Here is a 26,204-nt window from a genome sequence, read left to right as displayed (position 1 = left end):
CCATCTGTGTGTCCTCTTTGGAGAAGTGTCTGTTCAGGCCCTCTGCTCATTTTTAATTGGGTTTTCCTGGTGTTGAGTTGTAGAGTTCTCTATAAATCTGGGGTATTAACCCTTTATCAGATGTATCGTTGGTGGATATCTTCCCCCGTTCAGTAGGCTGCACTTGGTTTTGTTGACGGTTCCCTTTGCTGTGCAACACTTGTTAGTGCGCGGTGGTCCTGTTTGTTTTTTTCTAAAAAAGATATCATTTGAGTGTAAGTATTTAGGGGAATAGAAGATAAAGAGGGAGCAACATTTCTTTTAAAGTAGGAGTTGCCACTCGTGCTCGGGAGGTGACGTCAGCAAGTCCAAGGCACCGTGTCGGGGAAGGCGCTGTCACGGGTAAAGGTCACAGAACACGAACAGCCAAGTTCGATAAAGAGACGTCCTGTCTAACCCGCTGCTCTGTGTAGCCCGCCCTCTAATCCGCGTGATGAACACGCATGTCCGCCACGCAGAGCAGCGGCGTTGCCACGGGAGCCCCCTTGCTGCTGGTGACGGGCCACCTGTAGGTGAGGCTCACGGTCGCGGCTGGAAAGGCCTCGTGGGGGGCGGGACGGGGACGAGCAGGTCGGATGGGAACGTGTTTTCTTTAGTGAAAGGCGTTGCGCAGTCGGTAGCGTTGCCATGTACACAGCAGATGCTAAATACTCCTTAACTTCCCGCATCCGCGCTGCAGAAAGAAGGCTCGAGACTGGTCAGTGAGCTAAACCGTGCTAGCGTGTCAGGAAGGTCAGTCGGCAGTCCCCAGACCCAGGGAGACTGGGTTAAGGGGTCATTCTCCGTGATGACCATAAACTGGAAAAAGACAACACAATCGCCTCGTAGAAGCCAGAGGTTTCGCGTGCATCTGTGTGCCTGTGTGGTCAATGTTTATTTTAGTCTATAAAATTGTCTACTTTGGTGGAATGTATTATTTTTAAAGCAATTTATTTTTAACAGAAAACTTGAAATACCGGATACGTGGCTGGGAATCGAGCCACCGCCACGTCTGCCTCCGTGACCGCTGCCCTCTGGAGCACGTGGCCAGTGGTTTCTCACGTCCTAACCTGGTCGCGTGGCGCTTAGCAGGGCCCGAACCGGTGAGACGGGGCTCGGGAGCGGAACTGCCCGAGACAATCGCCATGACTTGTTTCGAGGTTGCGGTCCAAGAGCTCGCCAGCCTGCACCCCGGTCCGGCGGCTCGGGAGGCGTTATCTTCCCTCTGGTTCTGAAGCCGCTGCCTAAAGCCGTTCGGTCTCGGTTCTCTGAGACCCGCAATCCAGCACTTAGATGTGTGTCTCAGAAATGAGCTGGGACACCCGCCTGCTCTAGCCGTCCGGCAAGTCCTGCCTCACTTGTTTGTAACGTATGGAGTCGTCCAGGGTCAATAGAACGGAATTGGCCCCAAACTGGCTTTGGGCACTTGACCCTCAGCAGAATTAGCGGCGAAACCCCTGAGGGACGCTAGAACCTGATGAACACCTGGAGCTGGTTACCGGACCCTCACCTGTTGGGAGGGCAGGACAAGAGTGTTTGAAGGCCCTTCAGGAGCAAGTCAAAGCTCCTCCATAGACCCATCCAGTGTCCTTTGTAGCCTGTTTGCTATTTTAACACAGGCTATTTATATGCTCGGCAGAAAGAAACTCGTGTTTATTTTGATTCAGGCTCTTCAATTCACGCACTTGCTGAGACCTGCCGTCCTGTGCACGCATCTGTGTGGGTGTTTTCTCTACCTGGGCGCCCCGTCTTGGCTGGAGATCCCTCTTATCTCTGGGGAATCGCCTCCCACGGCCGGGTTCTCCAGCCGCCGCTGGGCGTGCGCCGCGGTTGACCTCATCGCTGGCATTGCCTTCTGAGCCGTGAGTCATTCAGGGGCAGCGGCCATGAAACGGGGCCCTGTCCGCGGGGGTTCCCCTGGCCTCGGCCACCTCGAAATGCCAGAGCACCTGGTGCTGACTTCAGTCCTGAGACGCACATAAGGACACCAGATGTCCAGGGGTGGACGGGGCTTCTGTGTGCATTTACACCCAGGAACTGGTCACTGTGCAGGGTTTTAAAGACGTCAACATTGCAACATGAGCATTTCACTTTCGGGGGGACGACCTGGCCGTCCTTCCCTGTCTTCAGCGTCCTGGACATTTCTCGGGGGAGGGAATTGGCCGAGCAAGCCCCGCCTGTCCACCTGCAGGCCGTCCGACATGCTCCTGGAATCTCAGACATGCACATGCGCCCTGATTCTCCTCATGACGGGTTCCCTGTCCCCTTCAGCCTCTCTGGGGATAACACGAGCCCGATTACGCAGAGAAAGGCCCCCCCACAGGACTCCCGGCCACAGAGGGCGAGGTCCCGGACAGCTGGCACCGTTCTTCGTGGTCTGCGGGCTCCTGGCACGGGGCGGTGTGGGCGCGTGGTTGGGGCTAGGAGAGGGGGCGGCAGCCGGTTGTACGCGGTGGTCTCTGCGCGTCACTGTGCTCGGTCAGCTGCACACAGCTGTGGACCTGAGCTCAGACAGCGGCCTGGGGTGGCCTCTCCCCTTAGTCTGCCGGAGATGCCTCTTCGCGTCCCGCCGGCCTGCGCACTGTAGGACAGTCCGCTCCGCGTGATGGGCTGTGAGGCTCCCCGTCAGGGCCGCAGGCCCGTCGATGCTTCCGAGACGGCCGTGGAATGGTCCCAAGGAGAGCGGGGCCGGCTGGATCTGTTCGGAAACTGAAAAACCAGTTTTCCAAGGTAAACGAGAGATTTGCAGATTCTCTGTCCCTGACCAGGCTCCCACGTCTGCCTTGAAGGGACGCAGTAGGTCCAACGTACAAGAAAGGGGGCTGTGGAGCCTGCCTGGGGGAAGGTGGGCACCGTCTCCCAGGAGGAAAGTCGGCCCCGGGTCTCGTCCGGGGGTTATGCAGCCGGGCTGAGTTTCTCTGTCAGTTGCATGAGGGATCGCACCTTGTCCAGAGCAAGGTGGCTCCCCCTAGACTGACCCTGGGGTGACATGGACCACGTCACCTCCCCGTTAAGATTCTTTCCTTCTCTACTGTGTTACACCCGATGTCTGTCTCTGCTCCTCAGTGTTCGTACCCTGACAACCCACTGAGCACAGGGACAGCGGGCCCCCTCGGCGGCGGCCCATTCATGACAGGTGCTGTGGAGCTCAGCCAACAGGTCCCTGGAGACGGGCGTATCAGGCGAACTGGGCACGCGGGGAGCAGGGAGCCCCGAGATGTCAGGGTCCCCCAGGCTCGGAGTTGGAAAGTCGGAAGCTGTGGGAATCGGTGGGCCACTCGTCAAATCAACAGTCCTGGGGGCACGAAAAGTCCCACGACCTTGGGTCCTGGGAAAGCACAGGCCCAGCCAGAGGCCGCCTCTCTGCTCGGTGCAGTTACTGCGAATTTCCTCTTCCTCTGCAGATGAGGAAGCTGTGAAGGTTAGACGGTGCCACCCAGGGGGCCCCGGTGCCAAGGTCTGGGTGGACCCCACGGGGGCCCTCGTAGGTGCAAAATCTCTGATCAGACACTTGATTTGCAAATATCGTCTTCAGTGTGGCTCTGTTTTTAATCTTGCATCATAATCTTGTGATTTAGAAGGAGTTAGAATAATCGTATTTTTCTTTTATGGATTTTGTTTTCGGGGTCCTCTCTAACCCAAGGTCACAAAGCTTCGCTCCCATTTTCTTCTAGAAGTTGCACCGTTTTAGGTTTTAAAATTAGGTCTATGATCCAATTTAGAATTTTGCTTATATGGTGAGAGGTATTTACCAAAGTTTTTATTTTTATTTTCTTGCATATGAATATCCAATTTTTCCAGCATCCCTGCCTGTTCCTTCTGATGCTTCTGGAAGCGTCTCCCTCAGATGGGGTGCTGAGCGGGCGTCTGCGGGATACACGGTGGGCCCTGTGCGCCCTCAGGTTCTCTCTACTCCGCTGTCTCCTCTCCAGGACTCTGCTCGGGGCCTCCGCCACCTGTTCTCTGGACTCTGTCTCTCCAGCAGGGGCTCCAGGTAGACCTGCAGCAGAGCCATCTGTGAGGGGCTCTGCTGGTTGCCAAGGACCCCACCGCCAGGGATCCCCACCGCCAGAGACCCCACCGCCAAGGACCCCCATGCCAAGGACCCCCATGCCAAGGACCCCACCGCCAAGGACCCCACCGCCAAGGACCCCCATGCCAAGGACCCCACCGCCAAGGACCCCACCGCCAAGGACCCCCATGCCAAGGACCCCACCGCCAAGGACCCCATCGCCAGGACCCCCATCGCCAAGGACCCCCAGCGCCAAGGACCCCCATGCCAAGGACCCCCATGCCAAGGACCCCCCCCCGCCAAGACCCCCATGCCAAGGACCCCCATGCCAAGGACCCCCCCCCCGCCAAGGACCCCCCCCCCGCCAAGACCCCCATGCCAAGGACCCCCATGCTAAGGACCCCGCCGCCAAGGACCCCGCCGCCACGGACCCCACCGCCAGGACCCCCACCGCCAAGGACCCCCACCGTCAGGACCCCACCGCCAGGACCCCCATCGCCAGGACCCCCACCGCCAAGGACCCCCACCGCCAAGGACCCCCACCGCCAGGACCCCCATCGTCAGGACCCCCATCGCCAGGACCCCCACCGTCAGGACCCCCACCGTCAGGACCCCCACCGCCAGGACCCCCATCGCCAGGACCCCCACCGCCAGGACCCCCACCGCCAAGGACCCCCACCGCCAAGGACCCCCACCGCCAAGGACCCCCACCGCCAAGGACCCCCATCGTCAGGACCCCGATGGGCCGACCGGAGCAGCTGTGACCAAGTACAGGTGAAGACAGTGGACAAAGCAATGACGTTTGTCTTCAGACACGGACATTATCGAAGACCTAACAACAAAAGCGAATCCCAGCGGTTCCCTCCAGCAAGGTCACGGGAGAGAAACAGAGGCACCCAGAAGTGCTGGTGGTGGACAGTGACGCCGACCCCTCTGGAGGGAGACGCGGGGGCCAGGTAGACTCCTCCTCGCTGGGCCATCATAGGAAATGCACCTGTTGGCCCCCCCCCCCCGACCTATAGATTCCTCAGGTCAAGAGCACAGGTTTGTTCTGTGGGTGGACCCTGGGGGCTCCTGGGTGGGGGCTGGTCACTGGAACGACCAGCCGTCGTTAGAAGCCTGGACTCTCAGCCCTGTCCCGCCCCCAGCTCCTCTCCATGGGGATGGAGTTAATAACTGATCATGCCCCCGTGAGGGAGCCTCCCTGACATCCCAGTCACAGGGGTTTAGGGAGCTCCCAGATAGGGGAACACCGCCACACCACAGGGACACACCCCAGCTCCACGGGGAAGACGCTCCTCCTCGGCACCCTCCCAGACCTCACCCAGGTGTCCGCATCTCACTGTCCCCCCGTCCTTGACCGCGTCCTCCGTAGACTGGGAAACGTCAGTGCCTCCCTGAGTCCTGTGAGCCACGCTCGCAAGTGGACCGACCGGACAGGGTCCGTGCTGACCTCTGATGTGTCGGTCCCAGACCAAACGGAAGCGGCGGTGCCCCGGGCACCCAGGCTCGGGCTGGGGCCTGAAGTGGGGACAGTCTCCGGGACTGAGCTGCTCCAGGTGGACAGTGTCAGAGTTGTGGGCTCAGAGGGCTGTGAGCGAGCCCTCGTGTGAGAGGAAGGACGCAGGGGAGGGAGAGCGGGGTTTTCCCACGCGCCCGGGAAACGACTGAGCACACAGTGACCTGTGCTCACGGGACGCAGCCTGAATCCGGCAGGATCGGCCGCTCCGAGCCCGTGAGGGGGCCACACTGCACTGGGAATGTCTGCAGTCTACTTCAGTCGTTTTAGGGCTAATTGATTGCATCTTCTACTTACCTGGGTGTTACCACGTTTGACCCCCAACACAGATCTGCCCGAGCTGTACACACTCTTAGAAAACAGAGTTTCCGCCCCACTCAGCTCTGTGCCCCCAGAACAGTCAGACGGCTTGTCCATGAGCACAGGGCCCGCAGAGCAAACCCGGACCCCAGCCAGCGGCACCCCGAGGCCAGGTGCCTTCAGTAGACCTGCGTCTGTCTCCACACACGCCGCCGGCGGAGCCTCTTGGTCATGTCACCGAAAGTGCGCGGCCGGGAGAGCCCAGCGACCGGAGGTGGAGCAAGTCACTTCTTCCGAGAACGCGCGGAGGAGACCTTGCTTCTGAGTCCAGTCCGAGTGTCTTAGTTCCCGTGCAGACCTCGTTTCTTCTTCTTTAAAAAAATTTATTTTCTTTATTGATTTTAGAGGAAGGGACAGGGAGAGAGGGACAGAAACACGGATGAGAGAGAACATGATTGGCTGCCTCCCGCATGCCCCCCACTGGGGATGGGCCCACAACCTGGGCATGTGCCCTGACCGGAGTCAAACCAGCAACCTCTTGATGCAGGGTCGACGCTCATCCACTGAGCCACACCGGCCAGGCCAGACCTTGTCCCTTTAAGCACCCTTTTCGGTGCTTGGACACGCTTTCATTTCATAGCTTACAAGAGAAGAGGTGTAAGCCCAGACATCTGGGGATATTCTCATACTATAATTTGAAGAATGTTACACAACCGTATGGGTAGGAAGATTCTGTCTGCCCCCCCAGCCCCCCGCCATTCCTACTGCACAATCACTCATCCGGCCGGCTTGAGGCCTCTCGGGGTCGCCGGCTTCGCACACCCTCCCGCGGGAGAGGTCGCGACTCCGGGGTCTTCCATACGCACCCACCCACTCAGGACGGCTCCGTCCTCGTGACCCAAGCACCCCCTGAAGGTCCCACCTCCTCATAGCAGCACACTGGACACCAGGGTTTCAACCGAGAAAACCGTTTTGGGAGGACACAGGCCCTAAGACCACAGCAACAGCCGCCGCAGAACCCGTGTGAGGGGCTGGTTGTGCAGAGCAGGAGGCGCGGGTGAGGGGGGGCAAGTGGGGGATCTGAAGAGTTTTCGTGGGAGGGACCGGTCCTTCAGGGCGACCCGAGGCAGGCCCTCATCCGGTTTGGGGGGGCCCTCTGCACATTCCACATCAGGGAGTGTTTCCTCCTGGAATTCCACCCGGGTCTCTGAATAGACTCGCTCAGCCGCCGAAGCCCACCGGCCAGGCCCAGGGCCCAGGTGCCTTGATAATTTTAACAAACGGTCTGCACGGCTGTCCACGTCCATGTCCTCTGCCTGCCCAGGCAGGGGTCCTGATTCCCAGTCTTGTCCACCGCTGCCAGGCTACACCCCAGCCTTCGGCCTCCCTGGGGGCTGCCTTGCATCTCCTCACGGAAGCACCGCAGGGGCCTGGCTCATCGCCAGGAGGTGGGGAGGGCGCAGGTGGGGCGTGGGCTGCGGGCTGCCGACGTCGAAGGGGCGCAACGTGCTGAGGGGCGACACCCGGGGCCGGAGAGGGCTCTGAGGCGGAGTGGGCGCCGTGCCCGCCCGGAGGGCAGAGCGTGGGGCCAGCTGCGGGCTCGGCCCAGAGGCGACACCTGTTTCCAGGATTCCACGTTGTTTCCAAGATCTCAGCCCAAAGTCACATTGTTATGAATGTCAGGTCAAAACCCCGAGTGTGCGTCTTACGTGGGGGTCACGATGGGAAGCCCTCCCCCCGGAGTCCGAGGGAGGGTGTCCCAGACGGGAGAGATGCCGCTCGAGCGTACATTTCCTCCGGGACAGCACTGCCTTCTGAGGTCACGGCCTTCCTACCCTTCTTTGTTCTTAAAAATCTCTTCATGTCATGGAATGATGGTGGTCCGATCACCGTAGGTTTCTGGCATTTTGTTTTCTTGTCTTCTCTATCCATGCTCGCCAGGGGTTTCCGGGTTACTGGGTCCGTAGACTTTGGACACGGACACTCCTGCCGCGGCCGCGCCGCAGGTCGCCTGTTGTTGCCACAGGACCCGTCAGGCCGTCCGAGCGCCCGAGCGGCGTGGTCAGTGTGGTCAGTGCGGGCAAGCCTCCCCTCTGCGCGTGGGTGGGGCCCACCAGATGGACAGAACCACGTCGCTGGCAGAAGTCAGAGCCCCCCCTTGGAGAGGGTCAGGTGCCCCTCCTCAGGCGGGAACCAAACCAAACCGAAGGAACCGGGGTAGGGCTCCTGTCACCCTGACTGGCCCTCGTGGCAGGGGTGGGGGCGCTGTCTTGGTGGAATGCAGGGGCCTGGGCAGCGGCCTGGCTGGCTCCCTGCGCGACCCCGGGCGGAGACCCCGGACGGAGACCCCGGTGTCCTCAGGTGTTGGCTGCTGGGTCTTCACCACAGGTGGGGAAGGGGTGCGTCTGCCTAAGTTACCGGCTGCGGCCACGTTGCGGGGATACAGGTCGCAGACCAGCTCAGGGAAGTCCTGCCCACACCGAGACCAGACACCTTTCTCATCACCCGCGCGGGGGGACTCTGGCGCCCCCACCACGAATTCGGGTGCTGCCCCAAGTCCAAGTGTGGCGCTGCTGGATTCTAGCGGGGTGACGCGCTGGCGTGGGCCCCGCTGCGGTGGAGGGAGGAGCAGGTGCACAGAGACGCCCCCGTGACAGCTGCCTCTGCACCCGGGTCTTGTTTGCACCCTTCTCTCTTCAGTATCTTCTCATCGTAACCTTGGCCACCGAGTGTCCGCACAGCAACAACCACCTCTACAAGCTTCGGTGAAGCAGGTTTCACTGGGATGGGAGCAGATCATGTCGTCCCCGCTTTCCCACCACCTCTGGTTTCACAGCAACACCACCGGGTTCTGCCTTAAGCCCCCAGAGCTGAGGAACCAGGCCCCGCCTCCCGGCCCCAGGCCCCGCCCTCCCCGCCCCAGGCCCCGCCTCCCGGTCCCAGGCCCCGCCCCGCCCCGTCCCAGGCCCCGCCCCCGCCCCGCCCCGTCCCAGGCCCCGCCCCTGCCCCGGCCCCTCCCCCCCAGCCCCCAGGCTCGCTCCTGCCCAGAAGGTCCCGGGAGGACAGCACCAGCCAGTCAGCGGCTGGTGAGCCCACAGCGGAGTGAAGAGCAGCTGCCATTTGTCTGCATCTGCGCCCCGACCTGCGCGAAGCCCCCGGGTGCGTCCGCGGGCACCTGGGCCGCACGCGAGATGGGCGCTCGGCAGGGCCAGCGGCCTGTGCTCCGCGGGCAGGAGCGCTGTGGCCGCAGACGCCGGCCTGCGTGTTGGTCTCTCTCGGCGTGTCGGGGGGCTGGCGTGGGAGGGGCCCGGCTGCGGGGCCCGGCTGCGGGGGGCGGCGTGTCCTGAAGGCTCCCCAGCTGAACGCCGGGAGGCCCTACGTTCTGTGGGGGCGACCTGCCCGTCTCTGCAGGGCCTGGCGGGCGGGGGTCCACGCGGTCCACGGCGCTCGGGCTCCGGCTCCCCTGGAGGGCAGAGCGAGCTTCTGTGCCTGTCACCTCGGCCTTCTCTCGCCTGGACCCCACGCCAGGCAGTGGCCGGTCCGTGGAAACAAATGAGATCTGAGAACAGCACAGGACGTGGAGGAGGGAAGCCCTGAGCTCCGCGTGGGGTCCGTGGGGGCCTGTGTGGTTGCGCCCCGGCCTGGAGACGCGTCCCTGACTGTGGCGGGGAGGTTAACACCGAAGGTGCAGCGCAGACCCAGGGGGCAGCCCACAGCTCCAGGGGAGGGCGCTGCAGGTGAGGGGTGAGGGGTGAGGGGTGAGGGGTGCGCACTGGCCGCGGCAACACGGGCCCAGGGCAGCACGGGACAGTCAGCCTGCTGTGATAACTGCGTGGGGCCAGGGCCCTGGGAATGTCGGGGTTCACCTTGTAAAGTGCGTGGTCGCTGTGGACCAGAACCCCGCAGAGAGTAATAGTGGATGTAAATGGTTATTGGGGCATTTTTTTAAAAGATTGAAGGGGCAGAATAATATGAGGATTCGAATCAAATGGGTACATATTGAGAAATGACATCGAATTATCTGGATAAATCATCATAAAGCCTAATCCTCCTTTTCTGTTCACAAAACGATGCACCTTTATGGCCTCCCAGCAATAGAAAAACTATCGTAAAGGATTCTTTCAAATAGTTTTTTATCTTTTTAACTCAAAATACAGACTTCTGATCAGGCTAGTTGATGGTTCACATGTTGGGTTTGCCTCTTACGCTGGCGAGAGCGGTGTCTGCGGCCGAAGGCGGACGACCCCTCTGAAGAGAGAGAACCTGCTCCATGTCCTCCAGCCGAGAACAACTGCGTCCGCAGGGCCCAGGCACAGGCTCAGACTGCAGCGTCCAGTGGTGTCCGTGGCGATGCCGTGGCCTGCGAGTCCTTTAACTGCCCCAGCACTGACGTCGTGACGTAAATGATGGTTTTGAAATGCGTACTCCATGGTGCATTCCTTTCTTAGGCGACCCTAACAAATGACCCAGACAGGCTTAAAACAGTGGAAAAGATTCTCTCCCAGATCCTCAGGCCGGGAGGAGTCAGCCAGGCCCTCCCCTCGGGGGTGCTGAGAGACCGTCCTGTCCCTCCCTCCTGGCTTCCCTGCTCGCCTGCAATGCTGCCAGCCTTCGGCTTCAGGTGCACCCACCCAGCCTCTGCCTCTGACCTCACAGTGCTCCCCCTGCGCGTGTCCAGTTTTTCTCTTCTTATCAGGAGACCGGTCATCGCATTAGACTGGAGCCCAGGCTAATCCAGCACACCCTGTCTCAGCGGCATCTGCTGAGGTTCTGTTTCCCATAAGGTCACATTCACCAGTGGCTGGAGGACGAGGACTTGGGGGCGGAGCCGTCTTCCCGTACGTGTTCTCAGTGAGCATCTATTGGAAGACCGGCTGCAGGCGCCCAGGGTGCAGGGGTTCGGCTGCCCAGCCAATGTCTGAGTTCATAGGGCGGCAAACACTAGAAGTAGGTTTCCATTCGTGACATTGGTGGTGTTTGGGTACGTGGACGGGGTAGAAATAGTAGACACGGTCGTCAACCTTGCACGAACGAGGCATCGACACGCAGCAGCCAGGCCGTCTGTGCCCTGAGCGGGAACGACGCTGAGCTGAGTTTCCGGCGAGCTGCAGATTCTGAGCGTTGGTGCCTGAAGGCAGCTAAATCCTGCCTGTGAAATACTCTCGCGTTTGCTTCGAGGGAGCCTTTCGTCCGGGATGTACCGAGGACTGAGAGGCCAGGCGGGTGGGACTGTGTGAAGCTGGCGGTGCAGGTCGTGCGACGCTTTCTGTGAGCGCTTGTTAGCGAACGTGTGTGTCATTCGTGGGAGCAAGGTCGCGGGAAGGAGACCGAGGACACAGGCTGCCTGGTACTGTCGTCCGTACCCACCCCGAAGAGCCTAGTGATCCTGAACCGCGAGCCTGGCTCAGGTGAACTCACAGCACATTTTCAGGACACGGTCCTGCCGTTACACATCTCGCCCCTTTGAAACGCCGTTCTTACTCTCGTGCGACACTGAATTCTTATGAAACGAAATAACCCAGCCCTAAGACAGTTACTCTGTGGTTAGGAACCCTCTATCAGGGAGATTTCAATAAGAAAACGGTTTGGTGAAACCTGACCCCTCCCCTGGGGCTTCCCCAGGTCTGGCCGTGCCCAGCGGTGGCCCCAGGCCCAGGGCTGACGTGGCGCCAGGAACTCCCTCCGCGTCCACGGAGGCTGGCGGGCGTTCCGTGCGTGTGCCAGGCGTCTGCTGATTTGGCTTGGGTTTGGCCCAAACCTCTGTTGTTTGCCTGGATTTCGTATTTCTGAGGGGCTGTTACTCATAGGTCACCAGCTTTGCTGAGCAGTGTGTGATTGTTGGCTGAGAGAGCTCATCGTCACTATTGGAAATACGATTTTTAAAAAACCTTCAAAAGTGCATCTGAATTTTCAGGAGCAATTTTATTGGAGAAGAAAAGATCTACTATGTGGTCCCCTCCGCTGTTTGTCCTCCGTGCGCCAACAAGCAAAGTGACAGACTGGTGGCATTTTCCTGGACTGAGTCCAGACCATTGATCCCTATTGATCCCCACTGATCTCCACTGATCCCTATTGATCCCCATTGATCTCCACTGATCCCCACTGATCCCTATTGATCCCCATTGATCTCTGCTGGTCTCCACTGGTCCCCACTGATCCACCTCGATCTCCACTGATTGGGCTCAGGGAGGACTTGGTGGTCATGGTTGCAGGGTCTGGGTGGACATGAAACAGTGGAGCAGGTGGAGAGTAGACAGCCCCCCGTGTGGCCCTCCGTCTCTCTCCTATTTTCTTCTCGTTCACCCTAGAGAAAGAGGCTGGAGGGAGACCCTCAGGATGGAAAACTGAGTGAAGACACTCTGGCAAGAACACTAAGCACAAAACCAAAAGGCGATGGTTGCTTTTCGTGCCATGTAAGTTCTGAGTGTGTGTGAACGTGGAAAGTGTACCCCCTTCCCGAGCGCAGGTGTGCCAGACCCCACGATCCTGTGGATCAACACCAGGGATAAACCGATCGCCACCCTGCTTGTGGACGGGTGGGGCGGGTGCGGGGGGACGAGGACCGGGTGACGCTGGCAGCGCCGGCCGCCCTGAGAGCCGGTGCCGTCAGGGGGACGTGCCATCGGGCCCAGGCAGCTAGCGGTAGTTTTAAGGGAGTTTTTCAGTTGAAATTCTCGTCATATTTCACAGGCTACGCCCTTGGAACCGGCACAGGATTTCCTATTTATAGCCGCTTTCCCTCTCCCCCCGAGAAGCGCCAAGAAGACTGACGATGAAGTGTCCAGAGCTCCGTTCCCGAGTGACGGTCAGTGTCCTCCTCATGCTGCAAAGTCTGAGGCAGTAAGTTCTCCCCCTTCTCCCCTCTGAAGACTGCGGGGGGTCGATAGGCGACCTGGATGGTTCACTCCATCACGCGGCGAACATGTAGTGAGAGGCTATGGGGCAGTAAAGATGAACATGAGTAGATACCTGGGAAGTCAAAGTGAGCAGGAACAAGGTCGCGTCTCCCGGGACCGCTCCCGCTGGTGCCTAGCAACCGCCTTAGAGGTGCACGGTATAAAGTCAGATCACCCTTCAAGGCTCATGACGCAAAGCGGCTACCCCGCCTCCCCAGCCCCTCGTTCTCACCCCGACAGAGACCACTTGGCTCCCTCTGAGCTCTTCCGGTACCTGCCCCGGGCTGTGCGGCTGCTCCCTGAGGGTTGCGCACACCCTACGGGGAAGGCCACGGTGGAGCCCGTCCAGTTCCTCCTCTCGCCCGCACACACGTCCACTCTCTGCTTTTATAATTCGGCTTGAATTGTGATGTTCGGTCGATTCACATCCCAGCGCCTCACAAGCAGGAAAGTGACCAGTGCGCACTCGGAATTCAGAGAGAAACCTTTTCCCGCCCGTTTCTGCGTGAAGCGTGGGCCTGTCGTGCCCTCGGAACATCGCTTCACGCGGAAACTTGTTCTGATGGGACCTCACCTCCACGCGTCGGCCACGTGGGTTTCCGCGCCGTCTTTGGAGTGACGTGGACCGTTCACCTGGGCTTGCACCCCAGTATCTTTCAGGTGATACTGTGGGGAAACGCGAGGTGGTGTCTTGACGTGCTGGACGTATGAGTGTCCCGGACAACAGGCATCGGAGAAGCTTTTCCACGTTACTTCTGCTGGTGGTGAGACGCAGCCCGTGAGCCTGTTAAATCTAAACCCTGAGTGCGTGTGCGTGTGGCCTGAACCTCACACAGAAGGTACATGGATCCACCTGCCCAGGCGGGAACGGGTGGTCTTACCGCTGAGGCCCGTACCGCTCAGCCACTGTACTCTGGACCCAACGTGCCTTCTCTGCAGCTCGGGGGGCAGAGCCGGTGAGGGTGGACGGTCCCCGCCATGGGCCGCGCTCAGCTCCGCTCCACCACTGCCGCGGGGCGACTTGGGGACATTTCAGTAACCCTCTCTGGTGTCCGGTGTCTCGCCTGTGCAATGGGGACCGTGGCCCACCTCGCTCGCACTGTTGCTTGGGGATTGTTGGGTTAACAGATACGACCAAGGGGACGCTCTCAGGAAAGAGACCGGTACGCAGAGAAGGTGGTGTCTTCAGCGTTCTTCCGGGAGCCTCGTGAGAAAGTCTCGTGAGAAAGTGGTCTCTGAGGCCACAAAGCTCCGGGCCATGTCTTCAACCACACGTTCATTATTTCATTCCGCTCGGGATATAATCGGGACGGAAACAGCCTGTGTGCGCCTTCAGGGAACCCTCAGCAGACCGGGACCGTCACAGGTCCACGAAGTGGCAGAAATGGGAGGTGGACTGTGGGAAGCGCTGGGAAAGAGGCCTCCCGACCCCTCGCTCCCTTTGCAAACAGTTTAGAGCCCGAGATGCCAAAGAAGGGAAGGGCGTTCTGCAGAAACAGAACATCCTGAGAAGTAACCCCGACCTTGCTCCGTGATCACACCCTGGAGGACGGGGCAGCTTCCTCTCGCCCTTCCCTGACAGGACTTGCTCGGGAGGAATGCGGAGGATGGGCGGGATCTTCCCTCCAGAGAGGACGCCTCTGCCGCTGGGCTCCACCCTGCGGGCCAGCGCGAGGGGAGGGCCTCGCAGGAGAGCAGGAACACGCGCTGAGCAGCTCCCTCGTCGGCAGGGCTGGACGGGAGCGGGGCACCTGGTGCAGTGAATTCACGGCAGGAAGGGCCGAGCCTTGGCAGGCAGCCGCGCGGGGCGCCCGAGGCCAAGGTGCACCCAGACCCGAGCCCACCTCGGCTTGCAAGGCTTCTGGCAAGAGATTGGAGTGTCCAGGCCCTTTGGACATAGTTCCGTTCACTCAGGTGCATTGCGGACACCAGCCTCACCACAGAGCTGTGCTGGGAATCAGCCTCAGGGGAGCCTGCCCCCTTCAACATGGAGAGAGTCGAATTCAGATTTGAGCAGGGACAAGACATCACACACCCCCCGTGGCTTAGAAGCAAAATTTAAATATTTGCCCAACTTGACCTGTGTGTGTGCATGTGTGTTTACATGTTTGTATGTGTGCACGTGTGTATGTGTGTTTGTGCCTATGTATGTGTACGTGTGTGGCTACATGCATCTGTGCATGCATACATGTGCTTATATGCACATGTGTGTATGTGCGTGCATGCCCACACATGTGCATGTGTGCATGTGTATGCCGTGTTTTCATGTGTGTATTTATGTGTATAATGTGTGTATATGTGTTTATGCATAAGCATATGTGTGTGCATGTGCATGTATGTGCATGTGTGTATTTGTAGGCATGTGTATACATGTGCTTATATGCATATGCATGTGTACGTTTATGTGTATGTGTGTACATGTGTTTGTGTAGGTGCATGTGCATTTGTGCATGTGTGTACATGTGCTTATGTGTGTACATGTGTGTATGTGTGTACGTGTGTTTGTGTGCCTGTGTGTCTTGATGTGTGAGAAACTGCGCTGTGGGTGCTATGAGGTAGGGACTCACCGAGCTCACTGGGGCCCTGGAGTTGCACCCGTCGGCTCTGGGTGGGGGAGGGGCTCTCCTGTTGGTCAGTTCCTGGACGTGGAAGCAGGTGACCAGGAGGAGGTGTGAACTCAGATGAGGTCTTTTTGTTCAGGTGAGAGGGTCCGCAGGCTTGTTTCCTTGACGCCCCCCACTGGCCGGGCTCTGGCGGGACGTCGCAGACCCAGCACGAGGGCTGTTCTTCGCACACAGTGTGGCAGCGAGCGCAGGCCCGTGCTGAGTAGTGAGAAGTGTGAAATGTAAAATAGTGACGAGTATTTGCTTCATCTGGTTGTGAGACGCGTGCTCACTGTACGACATGGTGGAGGCGTTGCCCACCTGGGTCAGATGGAGGTGGACCCCGGAGCCTGAGACTGCAGGGAGCGCGTCTGGGTGGCCAGCGGAAGACGCTCCAGGCTCCCAGTCCCCACACCAGCATAGGGCAGCAGTGTCCGTCCCATGTGTCTGTCCTGTGGCCGTGTGCAGTGTGCCATGTCCATCCTGTGGCTGTGTGCAGTGTGCTGTGTCCGTCCCGTGGCTGTGTGCCATGTCCATCCTGTGGCCGTGTACAGTGTCTGTCCCGTGGCTGTATGCAGTGTGCTGTGTCCGTCCCGTGGCTGTGTGCCATGTCCATCCTGTGGCCGTGTACAGTGTCCGTCCCGTGGCTGTATGCAGTGTACAGTGTCTGTCCCGTGGCTGTATGCAGTGTGCTGTGTCCGTCCCGTGGCTGTGTGCCATGTCCATCCTGTGGACGTGTGCTGTGTCCGTCCCGTGGCCGTGTGCTGTGTCCGTCCTGTGGCTGTGTGCCATGTCCATCCTGTGGCCGTGTACAGTGTCTGTCCCGTGGCAGTGTGCAGTGTGCTGTGTCCATCCCGTGGCCGTGTGCTGTGTCCGTCCCGTGGCTGTGTGCCATGTCCATCCTGTGGCCGTGTACAGTGTCTGTCCCGTGGCTGTATGCAGTGTGCTGTGTCTGTCCCGTGGCAGTGTGCAGTGTACAGTGTCTGTCCCGTGGCAGTGTGCAGTGTGCTGTGTCCGTCCCGTGGCCGTGTGCTGTGTCTGTCCTGTGGCCGTGTACAGTGTCTGTCCCGTGGCCGTGTGCAGTGTGCTGTGTCCGTCCCGTGGCCGTGTACAGTGTCTGTCCCGTGGCTGTGTGCAGTGTGCTGTGTCCGTCCCGTGGCAGTGTGCTGTGTCTGTCCCGTGGCTGTATGCAGTGTGCTGTGTCCGTCCCGTGGCCGTGTGCTGTGTCTGTCCCGTGGCTGTATGCAGTGTGCTGTGTCCGTCCCGTGGCCGTGTGCAGTGTGCTGTGTCCGTCCCGTGGCAGTGTGCTGTGTCCGTCCCGTGGCCGTGTGCTGTGTCTGTCCCGTGGCTGTATGCAGTGTGCTGTGTCCGTCCCGTGGCAGTGTGCTGTGTCCGTCCCGTGGCCGTGTGCTGTGTCTGTCCCGTGGCTGTATGCCGTGTGCTGTGTCCGTCCCGTGGCCGTGTGCTGTGTCTGTCCCGTGGCTGTATGCTGTGTGCTGTGTCCGTCCCGTGGCCGTGTGCTGTGTCTGTCCCGTGGCTGTATGCCGTGTGCTGTGTCCGTCCCGTGGCCGTGTGCTGTGTGCACAGGATGCTGCTCGGCTTATGGACGTTGTCCTACCTGTTTGCTGGTTGAATGGCCATTAATGAAATGGGTACAGAAAAAGTGTGAAATCAACATGGAGAAAGCTTTTTAAAGACAAATATTCATTCCCCAGAAACAGCACTCACCTGCCTCTCTGACCGAGCTTCCTCCTGGCCGGTCCCTTCCCACAGCTGTGCAGAGGCTGAGACCGCGGGCCCCTGAGCACACAGCCCACGGGAGCAGCCCCGGGCTCACGGGGGAAGGCGGACGTGCCTGTGCTGTGGTGGGGGCCCGGCGCTCAGAGGCCCCCCTGGCTGGCCCCTCCCTGCCCGTCCTGCCTCTGCCCAGTGGGGATCCAGAGTACGAGGTTCTCGTCGCTCCCCAGAGCACCGGCCCCAGCAGCGGGTGCCCAGGGGTGTGTGTAAACGCATGAGGAAGGGACAGTAGCTTCCGTGTGTCCTGGTGGAGGCCAGTGTGGGCCTCAGGAAGCGCGGCCGCCGTGGCCACCTGGACACACTGGCCCTTCATCTACGAGGTGCCTGCGTGGTCGACTCTGCTCTTCACTGTCCTCGTCCGTTTCCGGACGATACGTCAGGCCTCATCGACCTGTTTATCTACCTAGGACGTCCCAGTCATGCTCAGAAGATGCGATGGGCCAAATGTCTGCTTCTTACAAAAATCATTTCATTCATTTGCTCATTCGCTCACGGTAAGGGGACGGTGTTGCTTCATGGCTGGTGGTTCGGGCAGTCTCTCTACGGCCGCAGAGCAGGACCCAGCCGTCCCCTGAGCACTGTCTGAGGGCCAGCTCTGGGTGTTTCGGGGATAGGATCCCCCAGGCAGGGGAGCCAGCAATCGGCTTTCCCTCTATTTCTCAAATTTCTCTACATTATGTCAATTCAGAGCCCTGACTGGTTCTCCCTTCTTTGTTTTTGTTTTTTTTTTTTAAATCCTCACTTGAGGATATTTTTCCATTTATCTTCAAATAGAGTGGGAGAGGAGGAGAGAGAAACATCGATGTCAGAGAGACACATTGACCAGGGCCCGGGACAAACTGCAACCAACGTACATGCCCTTGGCCAGAATCAAACTCACGACTCTGGTCCACAGGCCGACGCTCTAACTGCTGAGCCAAACTGGCCAGGCCTCCTGCTCTTTTTAAAATAAACTTTTTTCCTTTATTAATTTTTAGAGAGAGAGGAAGGGAAAGGGAGAGAGAAACATTGATGAGAGAGAACATGGACTGGCCGCCTCCTGCACGCCCCCCACTGGGGATCGGGCCCACAACCTGTGGGCATGTGCCCTGACCAGGAATTGAACCGGTGACCTCCCCGTGCATAGGTCAGTGCTCAACCACTGACCACACTGGCCGCGGTCTGGCTTCTTCTATCTCTGCAGAGCCGCCCCCGGGAGAGGGCCCTGGTTACGGTTTCTTGATGTGATTCTTCCTCTGGTACCCTCACAGCCTTTGCACCAACTCTCTTCCTTAGACCCTGATGTTAGTCCATGTTTCCTGTTCCGGCCGCTGCTGTCCTCTGAGCAGACTCACCCCGACCCCTCAACTCTCGTCAGGTGGCTGGTTCCCGAGGGGTTCGCTTCTGAGTGTCAGTCGGTCCAGTTCCCTCGTGGGATTGTTTTGTGGCCACGAGCAAGTCAAACTCCATGAATCTCAACTTCTCCATCTGCAAAATGGGATAATAATACTTACCTCCCACACACCTCGGGTGTCGTGAGAAGTAGAAAGATAATGTTTGCAAAGTGCCTGGTGAAAACACAGAGCCTTTGATCTGAGGCAGGAGCTCAGAGTGTTGTTTGTTGTTACGATGGTTGTGTTTCCACGTGGCTTTGTGTCTGGGTTTTCTTCACCTCGGGGCAGACAAGAGGGACGGTGACGACGCAGCCGGTGCCCAGTGCGGACGACTGCACACTTCTCCCCGCAACGCGCTGCTGTACGTGGTGCTTCTATTTTTAGGGCGAAAGCATCAGACGGTACACGGCCCATCGCTCCCCACTCGGCGGGAGACCGCGGAGCAACTCCAGTGCCGACTCTTGACGACCCCTCGAAGCAGCTCTGCGGGTGTCTGTGGGGGGGATACTTGTGCCCAGTGTGAGGTTACAGTGCTTTTCGGGGCCTTTCCCTGCTTTCTGGGCAACGGGGTCTCGAGCCACCAGCCCTGACGCTCTGCCCCGTGCTCGTCCCGCTGAGGACCTTCCGAGGCGCCGGTCCGTGGAGGGGACAGATCTTGTTCAGAGAGGTCTCATCTCCAGCACAGTTAAGCCGCCTTAGATGCAACCCCAGGAGACGAACCTAAAAGCACGTGCGAACCTCAGCGTGTGGGAGGCGCCTCTTGTGCTTCTGACGAGTCTCAGTAACTGTCGCTAGAGGCGGACTCGGACACGCGGCAGAGTGAACGCTCGGTAAACGAGCACCTGTCCTGTCGGATTTGTTGTTGCTTCATTTAGTGGGAAACTCACAGCACTTTGGTGGTTTTCTTAGTTATTTATAGATGTGTTAATACCTTGTACGTATTATCTGTTAAATTATATGTCCGTGCACAGTCACGGACTGTGTTTGGAAGGATCACTGTGTACGATGTAACCACCCCTGGTGCCCGACAGGGCCGTGGGGACTGATGGTGCAGGCGTCCGGAAGCCGAGGCACACTCGCTGTCGGGGCCACGCAGGCGACCCTCTGCCCCGCTTCTGACCCCCAGCGAGAGCTGTTGTGGAGACGCAGAGTTTCCATCCCCAGACGTCGGCTGTAGAGGGTAGAAGTCAGATTAACCCACATCCCACGGAACGGTCGTTTAATTAATTATTCTCCATTAAACTAGCCCATTGGCTCAACAAAGCTTTTATTTTATGGGCTAATGCCGCCCGTTTGAATGTGATCGTGGTGTCCGATCAGAATCCGTTTCATAGGCTTAATTAAGTGGAAAGGTTTCTTTTATCATCAGTCTCTGGATCCCAAGCCCAAGGATTTGAGCAATAATTAGACTCCGTGAATAAAAACAGTGACAAGGATATGACTAAAAAGAAAACTCCATTGTCGTCTCCAGTGTTCCCAAAACTAATGTGTATGTGTGTATATGCATATATTTATTTTTAAATCCTCACCCAAGGACATTTTCCCATTTATCTTCAGATAGGAGAGAGGGAGGGAGAGAGGCAAACGTTGGCGTGAGAGGGACACGTCGACTGGCTGCCTCCCACACGACCGTGACCAGGGCCGGGGACCGAACCACAATCAAGGTCCGTGCCCTTGACCGGAATCGAACTCGCAACTCTGGTCTGCGGGCCAACGTTCTAACCACTGAGCCGAACCAGCCAGGGCTAAATTCATTACATTTTAAATCTGTAAAAATAACGAGGCCCTCTCGTGAGATCAGTAAGAAAGCCCAAACACAACTTGATTCGAAACCACTCAGGCTATTGTTGTCTGTGGACGTGGACCAGAGACTTTCGAGAGTGGGGTGTTCCCTCGCGGCTGGTCCCCAGCAGAGACGCCGTCGGTCACCCTCGTGGGTGCTGTGCCTGTTCATCAGGGCCTGGCCCAGCCGCTGGGCAGCGAGGGGGCAGCGATCCGCCGCGGGGTCGGTGGAAGGACCCGGAACTCAGCGCCGTGTCTTTGATGTGCGCCGAGGTGGACGTGATGAAGATTCTTGACTCGGGCCAGCTGGGCGCCGGGTCGGGAGCGGAAGCCGGGCCTCTCCGTGCGCCGCGGACATCAGGAGACCGCAGAGCTCAGAGTCCGGACTTGCTGCCCTTTCTCGTCTCCCTTTCCATCTTTTAAACTTGACACCGATTAGTTTAAGGACGCGGCTTGTAAGTTGCGGGCCTGGGCCTACCCCACCAACCCCCTGGCCGGTCTGTGAGTCTCTGTACCCGCTTCGATCGCTGCTCCAGGGAGTGTGGGCCTGGCAGACGCCCCACCTGGGGACGAGCGCGTCTCGGGGACCTTGGGCCTGCGGCACCGATGGGGGACGGTGGTCAGGTCCGTGCGAGCTGGCGAGGTCTCTCCATCTGCACACGAGGCAGCCCTGTTGGGTCCAGCCCGGGGTCGACGTGGGCCTGGAGCAGAGGAAGGTCATCGGCTGTTCCCCCCTGCGACCACCAGGGCTCTGGAGCAGCGGGAAGTGACCGCCCCTCGCGGCCGTGAGGAGCGGGCAGGACTGTGTTTGGGCCTTTGCTTGGCATCTCTTTCCTGCCCTGTGCCCCCCGACTCCCAGCAGGGCCCTGTGCCCCCGACTCCCAGCAGGGCTGCGTGCTGGTCAGCAGGGCCCTGTGCCCCCCGACTCCCAGCAGGGCCGCGAGGGCCCGTTTTCCGAGCCTCCGTGGTGGTGGCAGCAGAGAAGGTGGGAACCGCGGGGGCAGGAAGTTCTTCCCACTGGTGGGAACAGCTGATGGACGAGTGGGGACACCCGAGGAGAATGTCCCGTCACCGGGGTCTGTGCCTCACAGGTGTGGTGGCCTAGGTTCAGGTTCAAGCTCAAAACATTATTTTCTGTCTCTACCACTACACATTGTGGTTTTTATAAAACTAGGCAACAGCTTTCTGTGTCTTTTCCCAAAGACAGCGGACGGTGTTTCTGGTCCCTCGTTCGGACTGGGTGTGGTTGGCGACGGCCGGACACGCTGACGCACTGGAGTGAGTTTCCACGTCCCGTCCAGGTGGGAGGGTGTGGCAGGTGGACGGAGGGCAGCGCCCTGACTGACCCGCAGGCCGCGCCCCACACCACGGGTGTTCCTCCAGCTTGTGTCCCCTCCGTCCCCTCTCGAGTTCTGCGTCTCTCCTGGACGCTTTCTCCTACAACTCAGCGTCCTCAGAACTGTTCTCGGTCAACGGGTGCGATTTCCGTTCCTAGGACGATGACGTCTCGAATGCCTCCCTTCGTCCCGTGACATGACACCCACGCCGCCCCTGCTCCCCTCTGCGCCCCTTTCTCGGTGCCCACCTGCCCGGCCTCTGGCGTGTCCCTGACGCATGTCTGTTCGGCGCAGTTTGTTCCCAACAGGCCAGCTCCCATCCCCCACCTCATGTCCCCATCGGTGGGTTGGATCCGTCAAGACGTTTACTTCCCACAGAGAAGCACCCGAAGACCCTGGGGAGAACTTCGGGGCGTCTCTCACGGCCATGTCGTCCGACGTCATCTCACGGGGCGTGTGGGACGCGGGCACTCAGCTTCCGCGGACTCGGGACGGCGGGTCGCTGTGGCCCGTGAGTGACGGGAGTCCTGAGACAGCCGGGCTCTTCTGAGGCCGCGTGCTGTGTCCCCTACTCTGTGCTCTGCTCTCTCTGGAGAACTGTTCCTGTGACAATTCACTGGGACAACACTCTGCAGGGGACACTCGTGGAGTCTGAGCCGGGGGCGTGGAAGCCGCCCTTGTCCTGGAGGACGGGGGACCTGCACCCCCAGGCAGCCGACCCAGCGTCGCGAGCCAGACAGGAGCGGCTGAGTCTGACCGGCTGGCGTGGACGGGGCAGCGGGGCTGGAGGCCTGGCCGGGGACGGACGAGGGGCATTGCCCGCAGAGCAAGCTCAGCCAGGTTCCTCCGTCCCTGACCCACCACTTCGGGGTCCCCTTTCAGTGCCAAACAGCTGCCAAGAGCCCCTGTCACGTCGAGGACACCCCGTCCTCGGAGCCCCTGCGAGGGCAGCTCGGTCTGGGGTTCGGGGGGAGCAGCCCTGATCCCAGCCCGCAGGGGGGGAGCCCGAAGGGGTGAGAACGTGGAACAAGCTGCACCTGCCTGGGGACCGTGATGGGAACAGCCGGGAAACGGGCGGATTTGGGGAACCTGGGCTCGCGTGGCGTGTGCATCGCGAGACGTGTTTTGTGAGATTCTTCACGGTGCTCTCAGCGCGAGGGGGCCCGGCAGGCCGCCCGAGGGGATCATCGCCCTTCTCAGGAGAAGGTCGCGGTGCCTCGTCCTCTGGGAGGAAGTGAACGGACGGCCCATTGTCCTCTGAACGGCGGACGGACATCTGAGGGTGGGTTTCCAAGTGTTAAGGTCTGGAGTGATTGCCGCAGGGCCCAGCCGCCCGGGGCCGCCCTTCCTGCAATCAGCAAACGCTTCCCCTGCGGAGAATCACGGAAACGTCGGCGGTTTCCTTCTGTCCTCGAAGGCTCCTTGTCTGCCGAGACGCTGGCCACTGGCCGCAGTGTGGCCGCGGCCCTCTGCTGGGCAGGGCGGCTGCTGTCTTCCCTGGCTTCCCCGTTCGCGGCCGTGGGGTTTGCCCGGTGTCTGGGGCCTCGTGGGTCCAATGCCGCCGTGTCCTCCTGTGTCCGTGGCAGGGTCTCCTCGGCTGGACCATGGCAGCCTCTTCCCGGCCCACGGGGAGGCCTCTGGCCAGGGCTCGGTGGGGCAGGAGTCATGGACGCTGAAGGACGCCCTTCCTCCCGAGGACCAAACAGATCTGCCCGTGTGGACGCGGGGTCACACGGCCGGTCTCCCGTGACTCGTGGCCCCGAACACCCACGGCCCCATTGCTCTTGAAAATAGAAAGTGTTTTCTCTCCCCAGTAGGCGGGGCTCCCTTGTGGGGCTCAGCCGGGGTGTGGGACGGTATCTGTGGGGGGCCTGGGCCCGGCCACGGTGAGGGCTGCCGGAGGGAGCGGGGCTGGGAGGGAGGAGACGCTGAGCCGGACATGAGCCTCGGCCACCTCCGCAGGACGGGGACGACCCTTCAGAGTTGTCCCGACTGGGCGAAGGCCTCTCACCCTCGTGATTCCCTCCCTCTCCGGGGAAGTAGAACAGCTAACGACCCGGAGGCTGGGACCCAGAGCCCTTCAAAATAACACGCAAAGAGGGCACGTGGTCTCCCCAAAGCTACTGGCTGCCTGGGGTGGGCCCCAGACTTCCCCCGAGTTGTCGGGCATTTGTCAGAGGAGTTCCTTCCCCTGGGGGAGGGTTTGCAGACAGGCTCCTCCCGCCCTGGGGTCACTCGGCTGTCAGTCACCTGACGGCTCCTCCCAGCTGCTGTGCTTCCTGGTGGTGGTTGGTTCCTGGGGACAGAAACGAGGCCGATCGATCATCTTTCACCTGCCAGTGGCCTGGCGGAGGTGGGGGGTGGGGAGGGGACCGGTGGGAAGACTGAGAAGGTTTTGGTGATGACCTGTGGAGTTTATGTGCTAAAACATCAGTGACCCGTAGAGAAGTTAAGAGCGTCACTAGATGGGGTCGGTATCCTTACCGTGCAAACCCCCGTGTCTGTCACCCAGGACACATTCCGTCCCACCAGCCACTGGCCTGCAGTCTGCGCGTTGACGACTTGGTCCCTGCGGCGGCGTCAGAGCCGAGGTCTGTGTCTATAAGGGCGGATGAGGGAGTGAGGAAGGGAAGCTGTGCCCAGGCTGTTCTGCGCTGAGCGTCCCTCTGTGCGAGCGTCGCGTCCTGGCCGACACTGGGCGTGACCCCTCGGGATCCGGAGCAGGGCCTGCAGTCCATCCAGTTGCCCGTCTCTGGCACAGGGCGTGGTGCCCGTGTCTGCCGAAGCCGGGAGACGCCGGAGGCCTGTCCCGAAGGCCAGTGACAATGCACCTGTGTTCCTCAGCCCACACGCCCCCCACCGCCCCACCGCCCCCGAGAATGCTGGCGGACCAGCCGGGGGGGCCGGGATGAGTGCCCGCTCACGGCTGCTGGCGAGTGGCACACACGGCTCAGCTCGGTGTTGGTCCCTGCACAGCTGGGTGGGCGGACAGCTGACCCCACCCCCACGCTGACTTCTCCAGCTGCGTGGGGATTCGCCACCGTGAGCTGGTCGGCTGAACAGCGTCGCGCGGCTCAGTTCTAGAAAAGCACGTGTTTTCGGCAGGGCCTGGGTGCCTGCGTTCTGGGGCAGACGCCACGCTTACCGCTCTGGCTCCTGCGCTGTGGGGGGGGGGTGCGGGAGGGAGGCTGTCTCGCAAGGAGGCCCCCGGGCAGGGGGTGCCACTCCCGTCGGCTGGCGCAGGACCTCCGCAGACCCTGCGGCTCCACACACGAGTCGTCAGCGTCACTCGAGTGGGAGATTCTGTGGGAACAGAGAAGGAGGGAAAGGAGTCGCCCGGCGTGTGTCGGCTCGTGGTTCGCACGTGTGCCAGGAACCCTCGGGAGTGAGAGCTCCCCCCACAGCCCCGAGCCACGAGGCCACGCAGCACGAGCTCGGGGTAAACCTCTGGGTGGCACGAACTCGAGACCTGTCCCTTCACGTTGGAGACAGCTGAGTGGACGTTCCCAGGCACCCACATCCGGAGCCGTGCCTGAGGACACACGACCGAATGGGCAGCGCCTACGTGACTCCTCGCTTTGTAGGACCCTCAGAGTCCCGGGTAACAGCCGCGGGCAGGAAAAAGCCAAAATCACTCTCAATGCCCTCAGCCTACCCTGGCGTGGGGGGTGGGAGCGCGTGGGCGCCACAGGCTTCCCTGACTGTGGTTAACGACTCCTTATCGGCGACTGGGAGGCCTTTGCTGAACATCAGAGCTCAGCCCTGGCCGTTCTCAGTGGTTAGAGCGTCGGCCCTGCGTAAGGACGAGGTCTGTGCTGTGGCCCTGAGGTAAGAAAGAGGAACACGGCGTGACGTTCATGCAGCTCCATCCCAGGGACTGGGGAGGATGTGTTCTTTTTTTTTTTAATCCTCACCCAGGGATATTTTTCCACTTTTGTTCTATTCCAATAGAAACAAATGGTTGTGCCCCGGAAGACCCGCTGCTCAGGGCGACTGGACCCGCCGGCCCGGCTGGGAGCTCTGAGGGCAGAGGCAGGTTCTCTGTGCCTGGGACGCAGGTCTTTGGGCTGCAGGCCGTCCAGGCCGAGTCTGAGGGCCTTCACAGTGACACTGAGGACCCCTGTCCAGTTTCCGAATGAAACACCCACCACTTTTTAAAGTCGGGAAAAGGAAACAGAACAGCTCGCGTCAGAGAGGCTCTTACCTTGATCGGAGGCTCTGGCTGGTTCCACCCGGAGGCGGGTCGTGATGATGCGACTGACTCCGGCCTTTCGGAGTGGGAGCCTGTCACTCAGCCTGATGCGGGCGGGGAGGGTGTGCGTGTGCGCTTCTGTGTATCTGTGTGTATCTGTATGTGTATGTGTCTGTTAGTGTATGTGTGCACCTGTGTGTATCTGTGTGTGCATCTGTGCATGTATGTGCAAGTGTGTGCAGGTGTGTATCTATGCACACGCGTGCATCTGTGTGTGCATGTGTGTATCTGTGTGCATCTGTGCATGCATGTGTATGTGTGTGCACGTGTGTATCTGTGCATGTGTGTGCATGCACATGCGTATCTGTGTGCATC

The 26,204-nt window shown here is 60.0% G+C and overlaps 1 protein-coding gene across 1 annotated transcript; it reads left to right on the top strand.

Moving 5' to 3' along the window:
• The first annotated feature begins 472 nt into the window (after positions 1–472).
• LOC118641516 (basic proline-rich protein-like) lies at positions 473–4,794 on the top strand. Its single transcript, XM_036278786.1, has 4 exons — positions 473–551; positions 3,951–4,035; positions 4,091–4,281; positions 4,400–4,794. The coding sequence occupies exons 1-4, from the start codon at positions 473–475 to the stop codon at positions 4,792–4,794; spliced, it is 750 nt and encodes a 249-aa protein (XP_036134679.1).
• Positions 4,795–26,204: the final 21,410 nt, after the last annotated feature.

This window comes from Molossus molossus, unplaced genomic scaffold (genome assembly GCF_014108415.1).
Source record: "Molossus molossus isolate mMolMol1 unplaced genomic scaffold, mMolMol1.p scaffold_m16_p_3, whole genome shotgun sequence".
In the NCBI taxonomy this organism is placed as follows: Eukaryota; Metazoa; Chordata; class Mammalia; order Chiroptera; family Molossidae; genus Molossus; species Molossus molossus.
The sequence above is the reverse complement of the archived record's forward strand: the minus strand, read 5'-3'. Positions and strand labels throughout refer to the sequence as shown.

Coding starts and splice junctions, on each gene's coding strand:
- LOC118641516 (XM_036278786.1), top strand. CDS start 473: ATGAACACGCATGTCCGCCACGCAGAGCAGCGGCGTTGCCACGGGAGC. Junction 552..3,950: donor TGGTGACGGGCCACCTGTAG/GTGAGGCTCACG, acceptor TCTCCTCTCCAG/GACTCTGCTCGGGGCCTCCG. Junction 4,282..4,399: donor CATCGCCAAGGACCCCCAGC/GCCAAGGACCCC, acceptor CCCCCCGCCAAG/ACCCCCATGCCAAGGACCCC.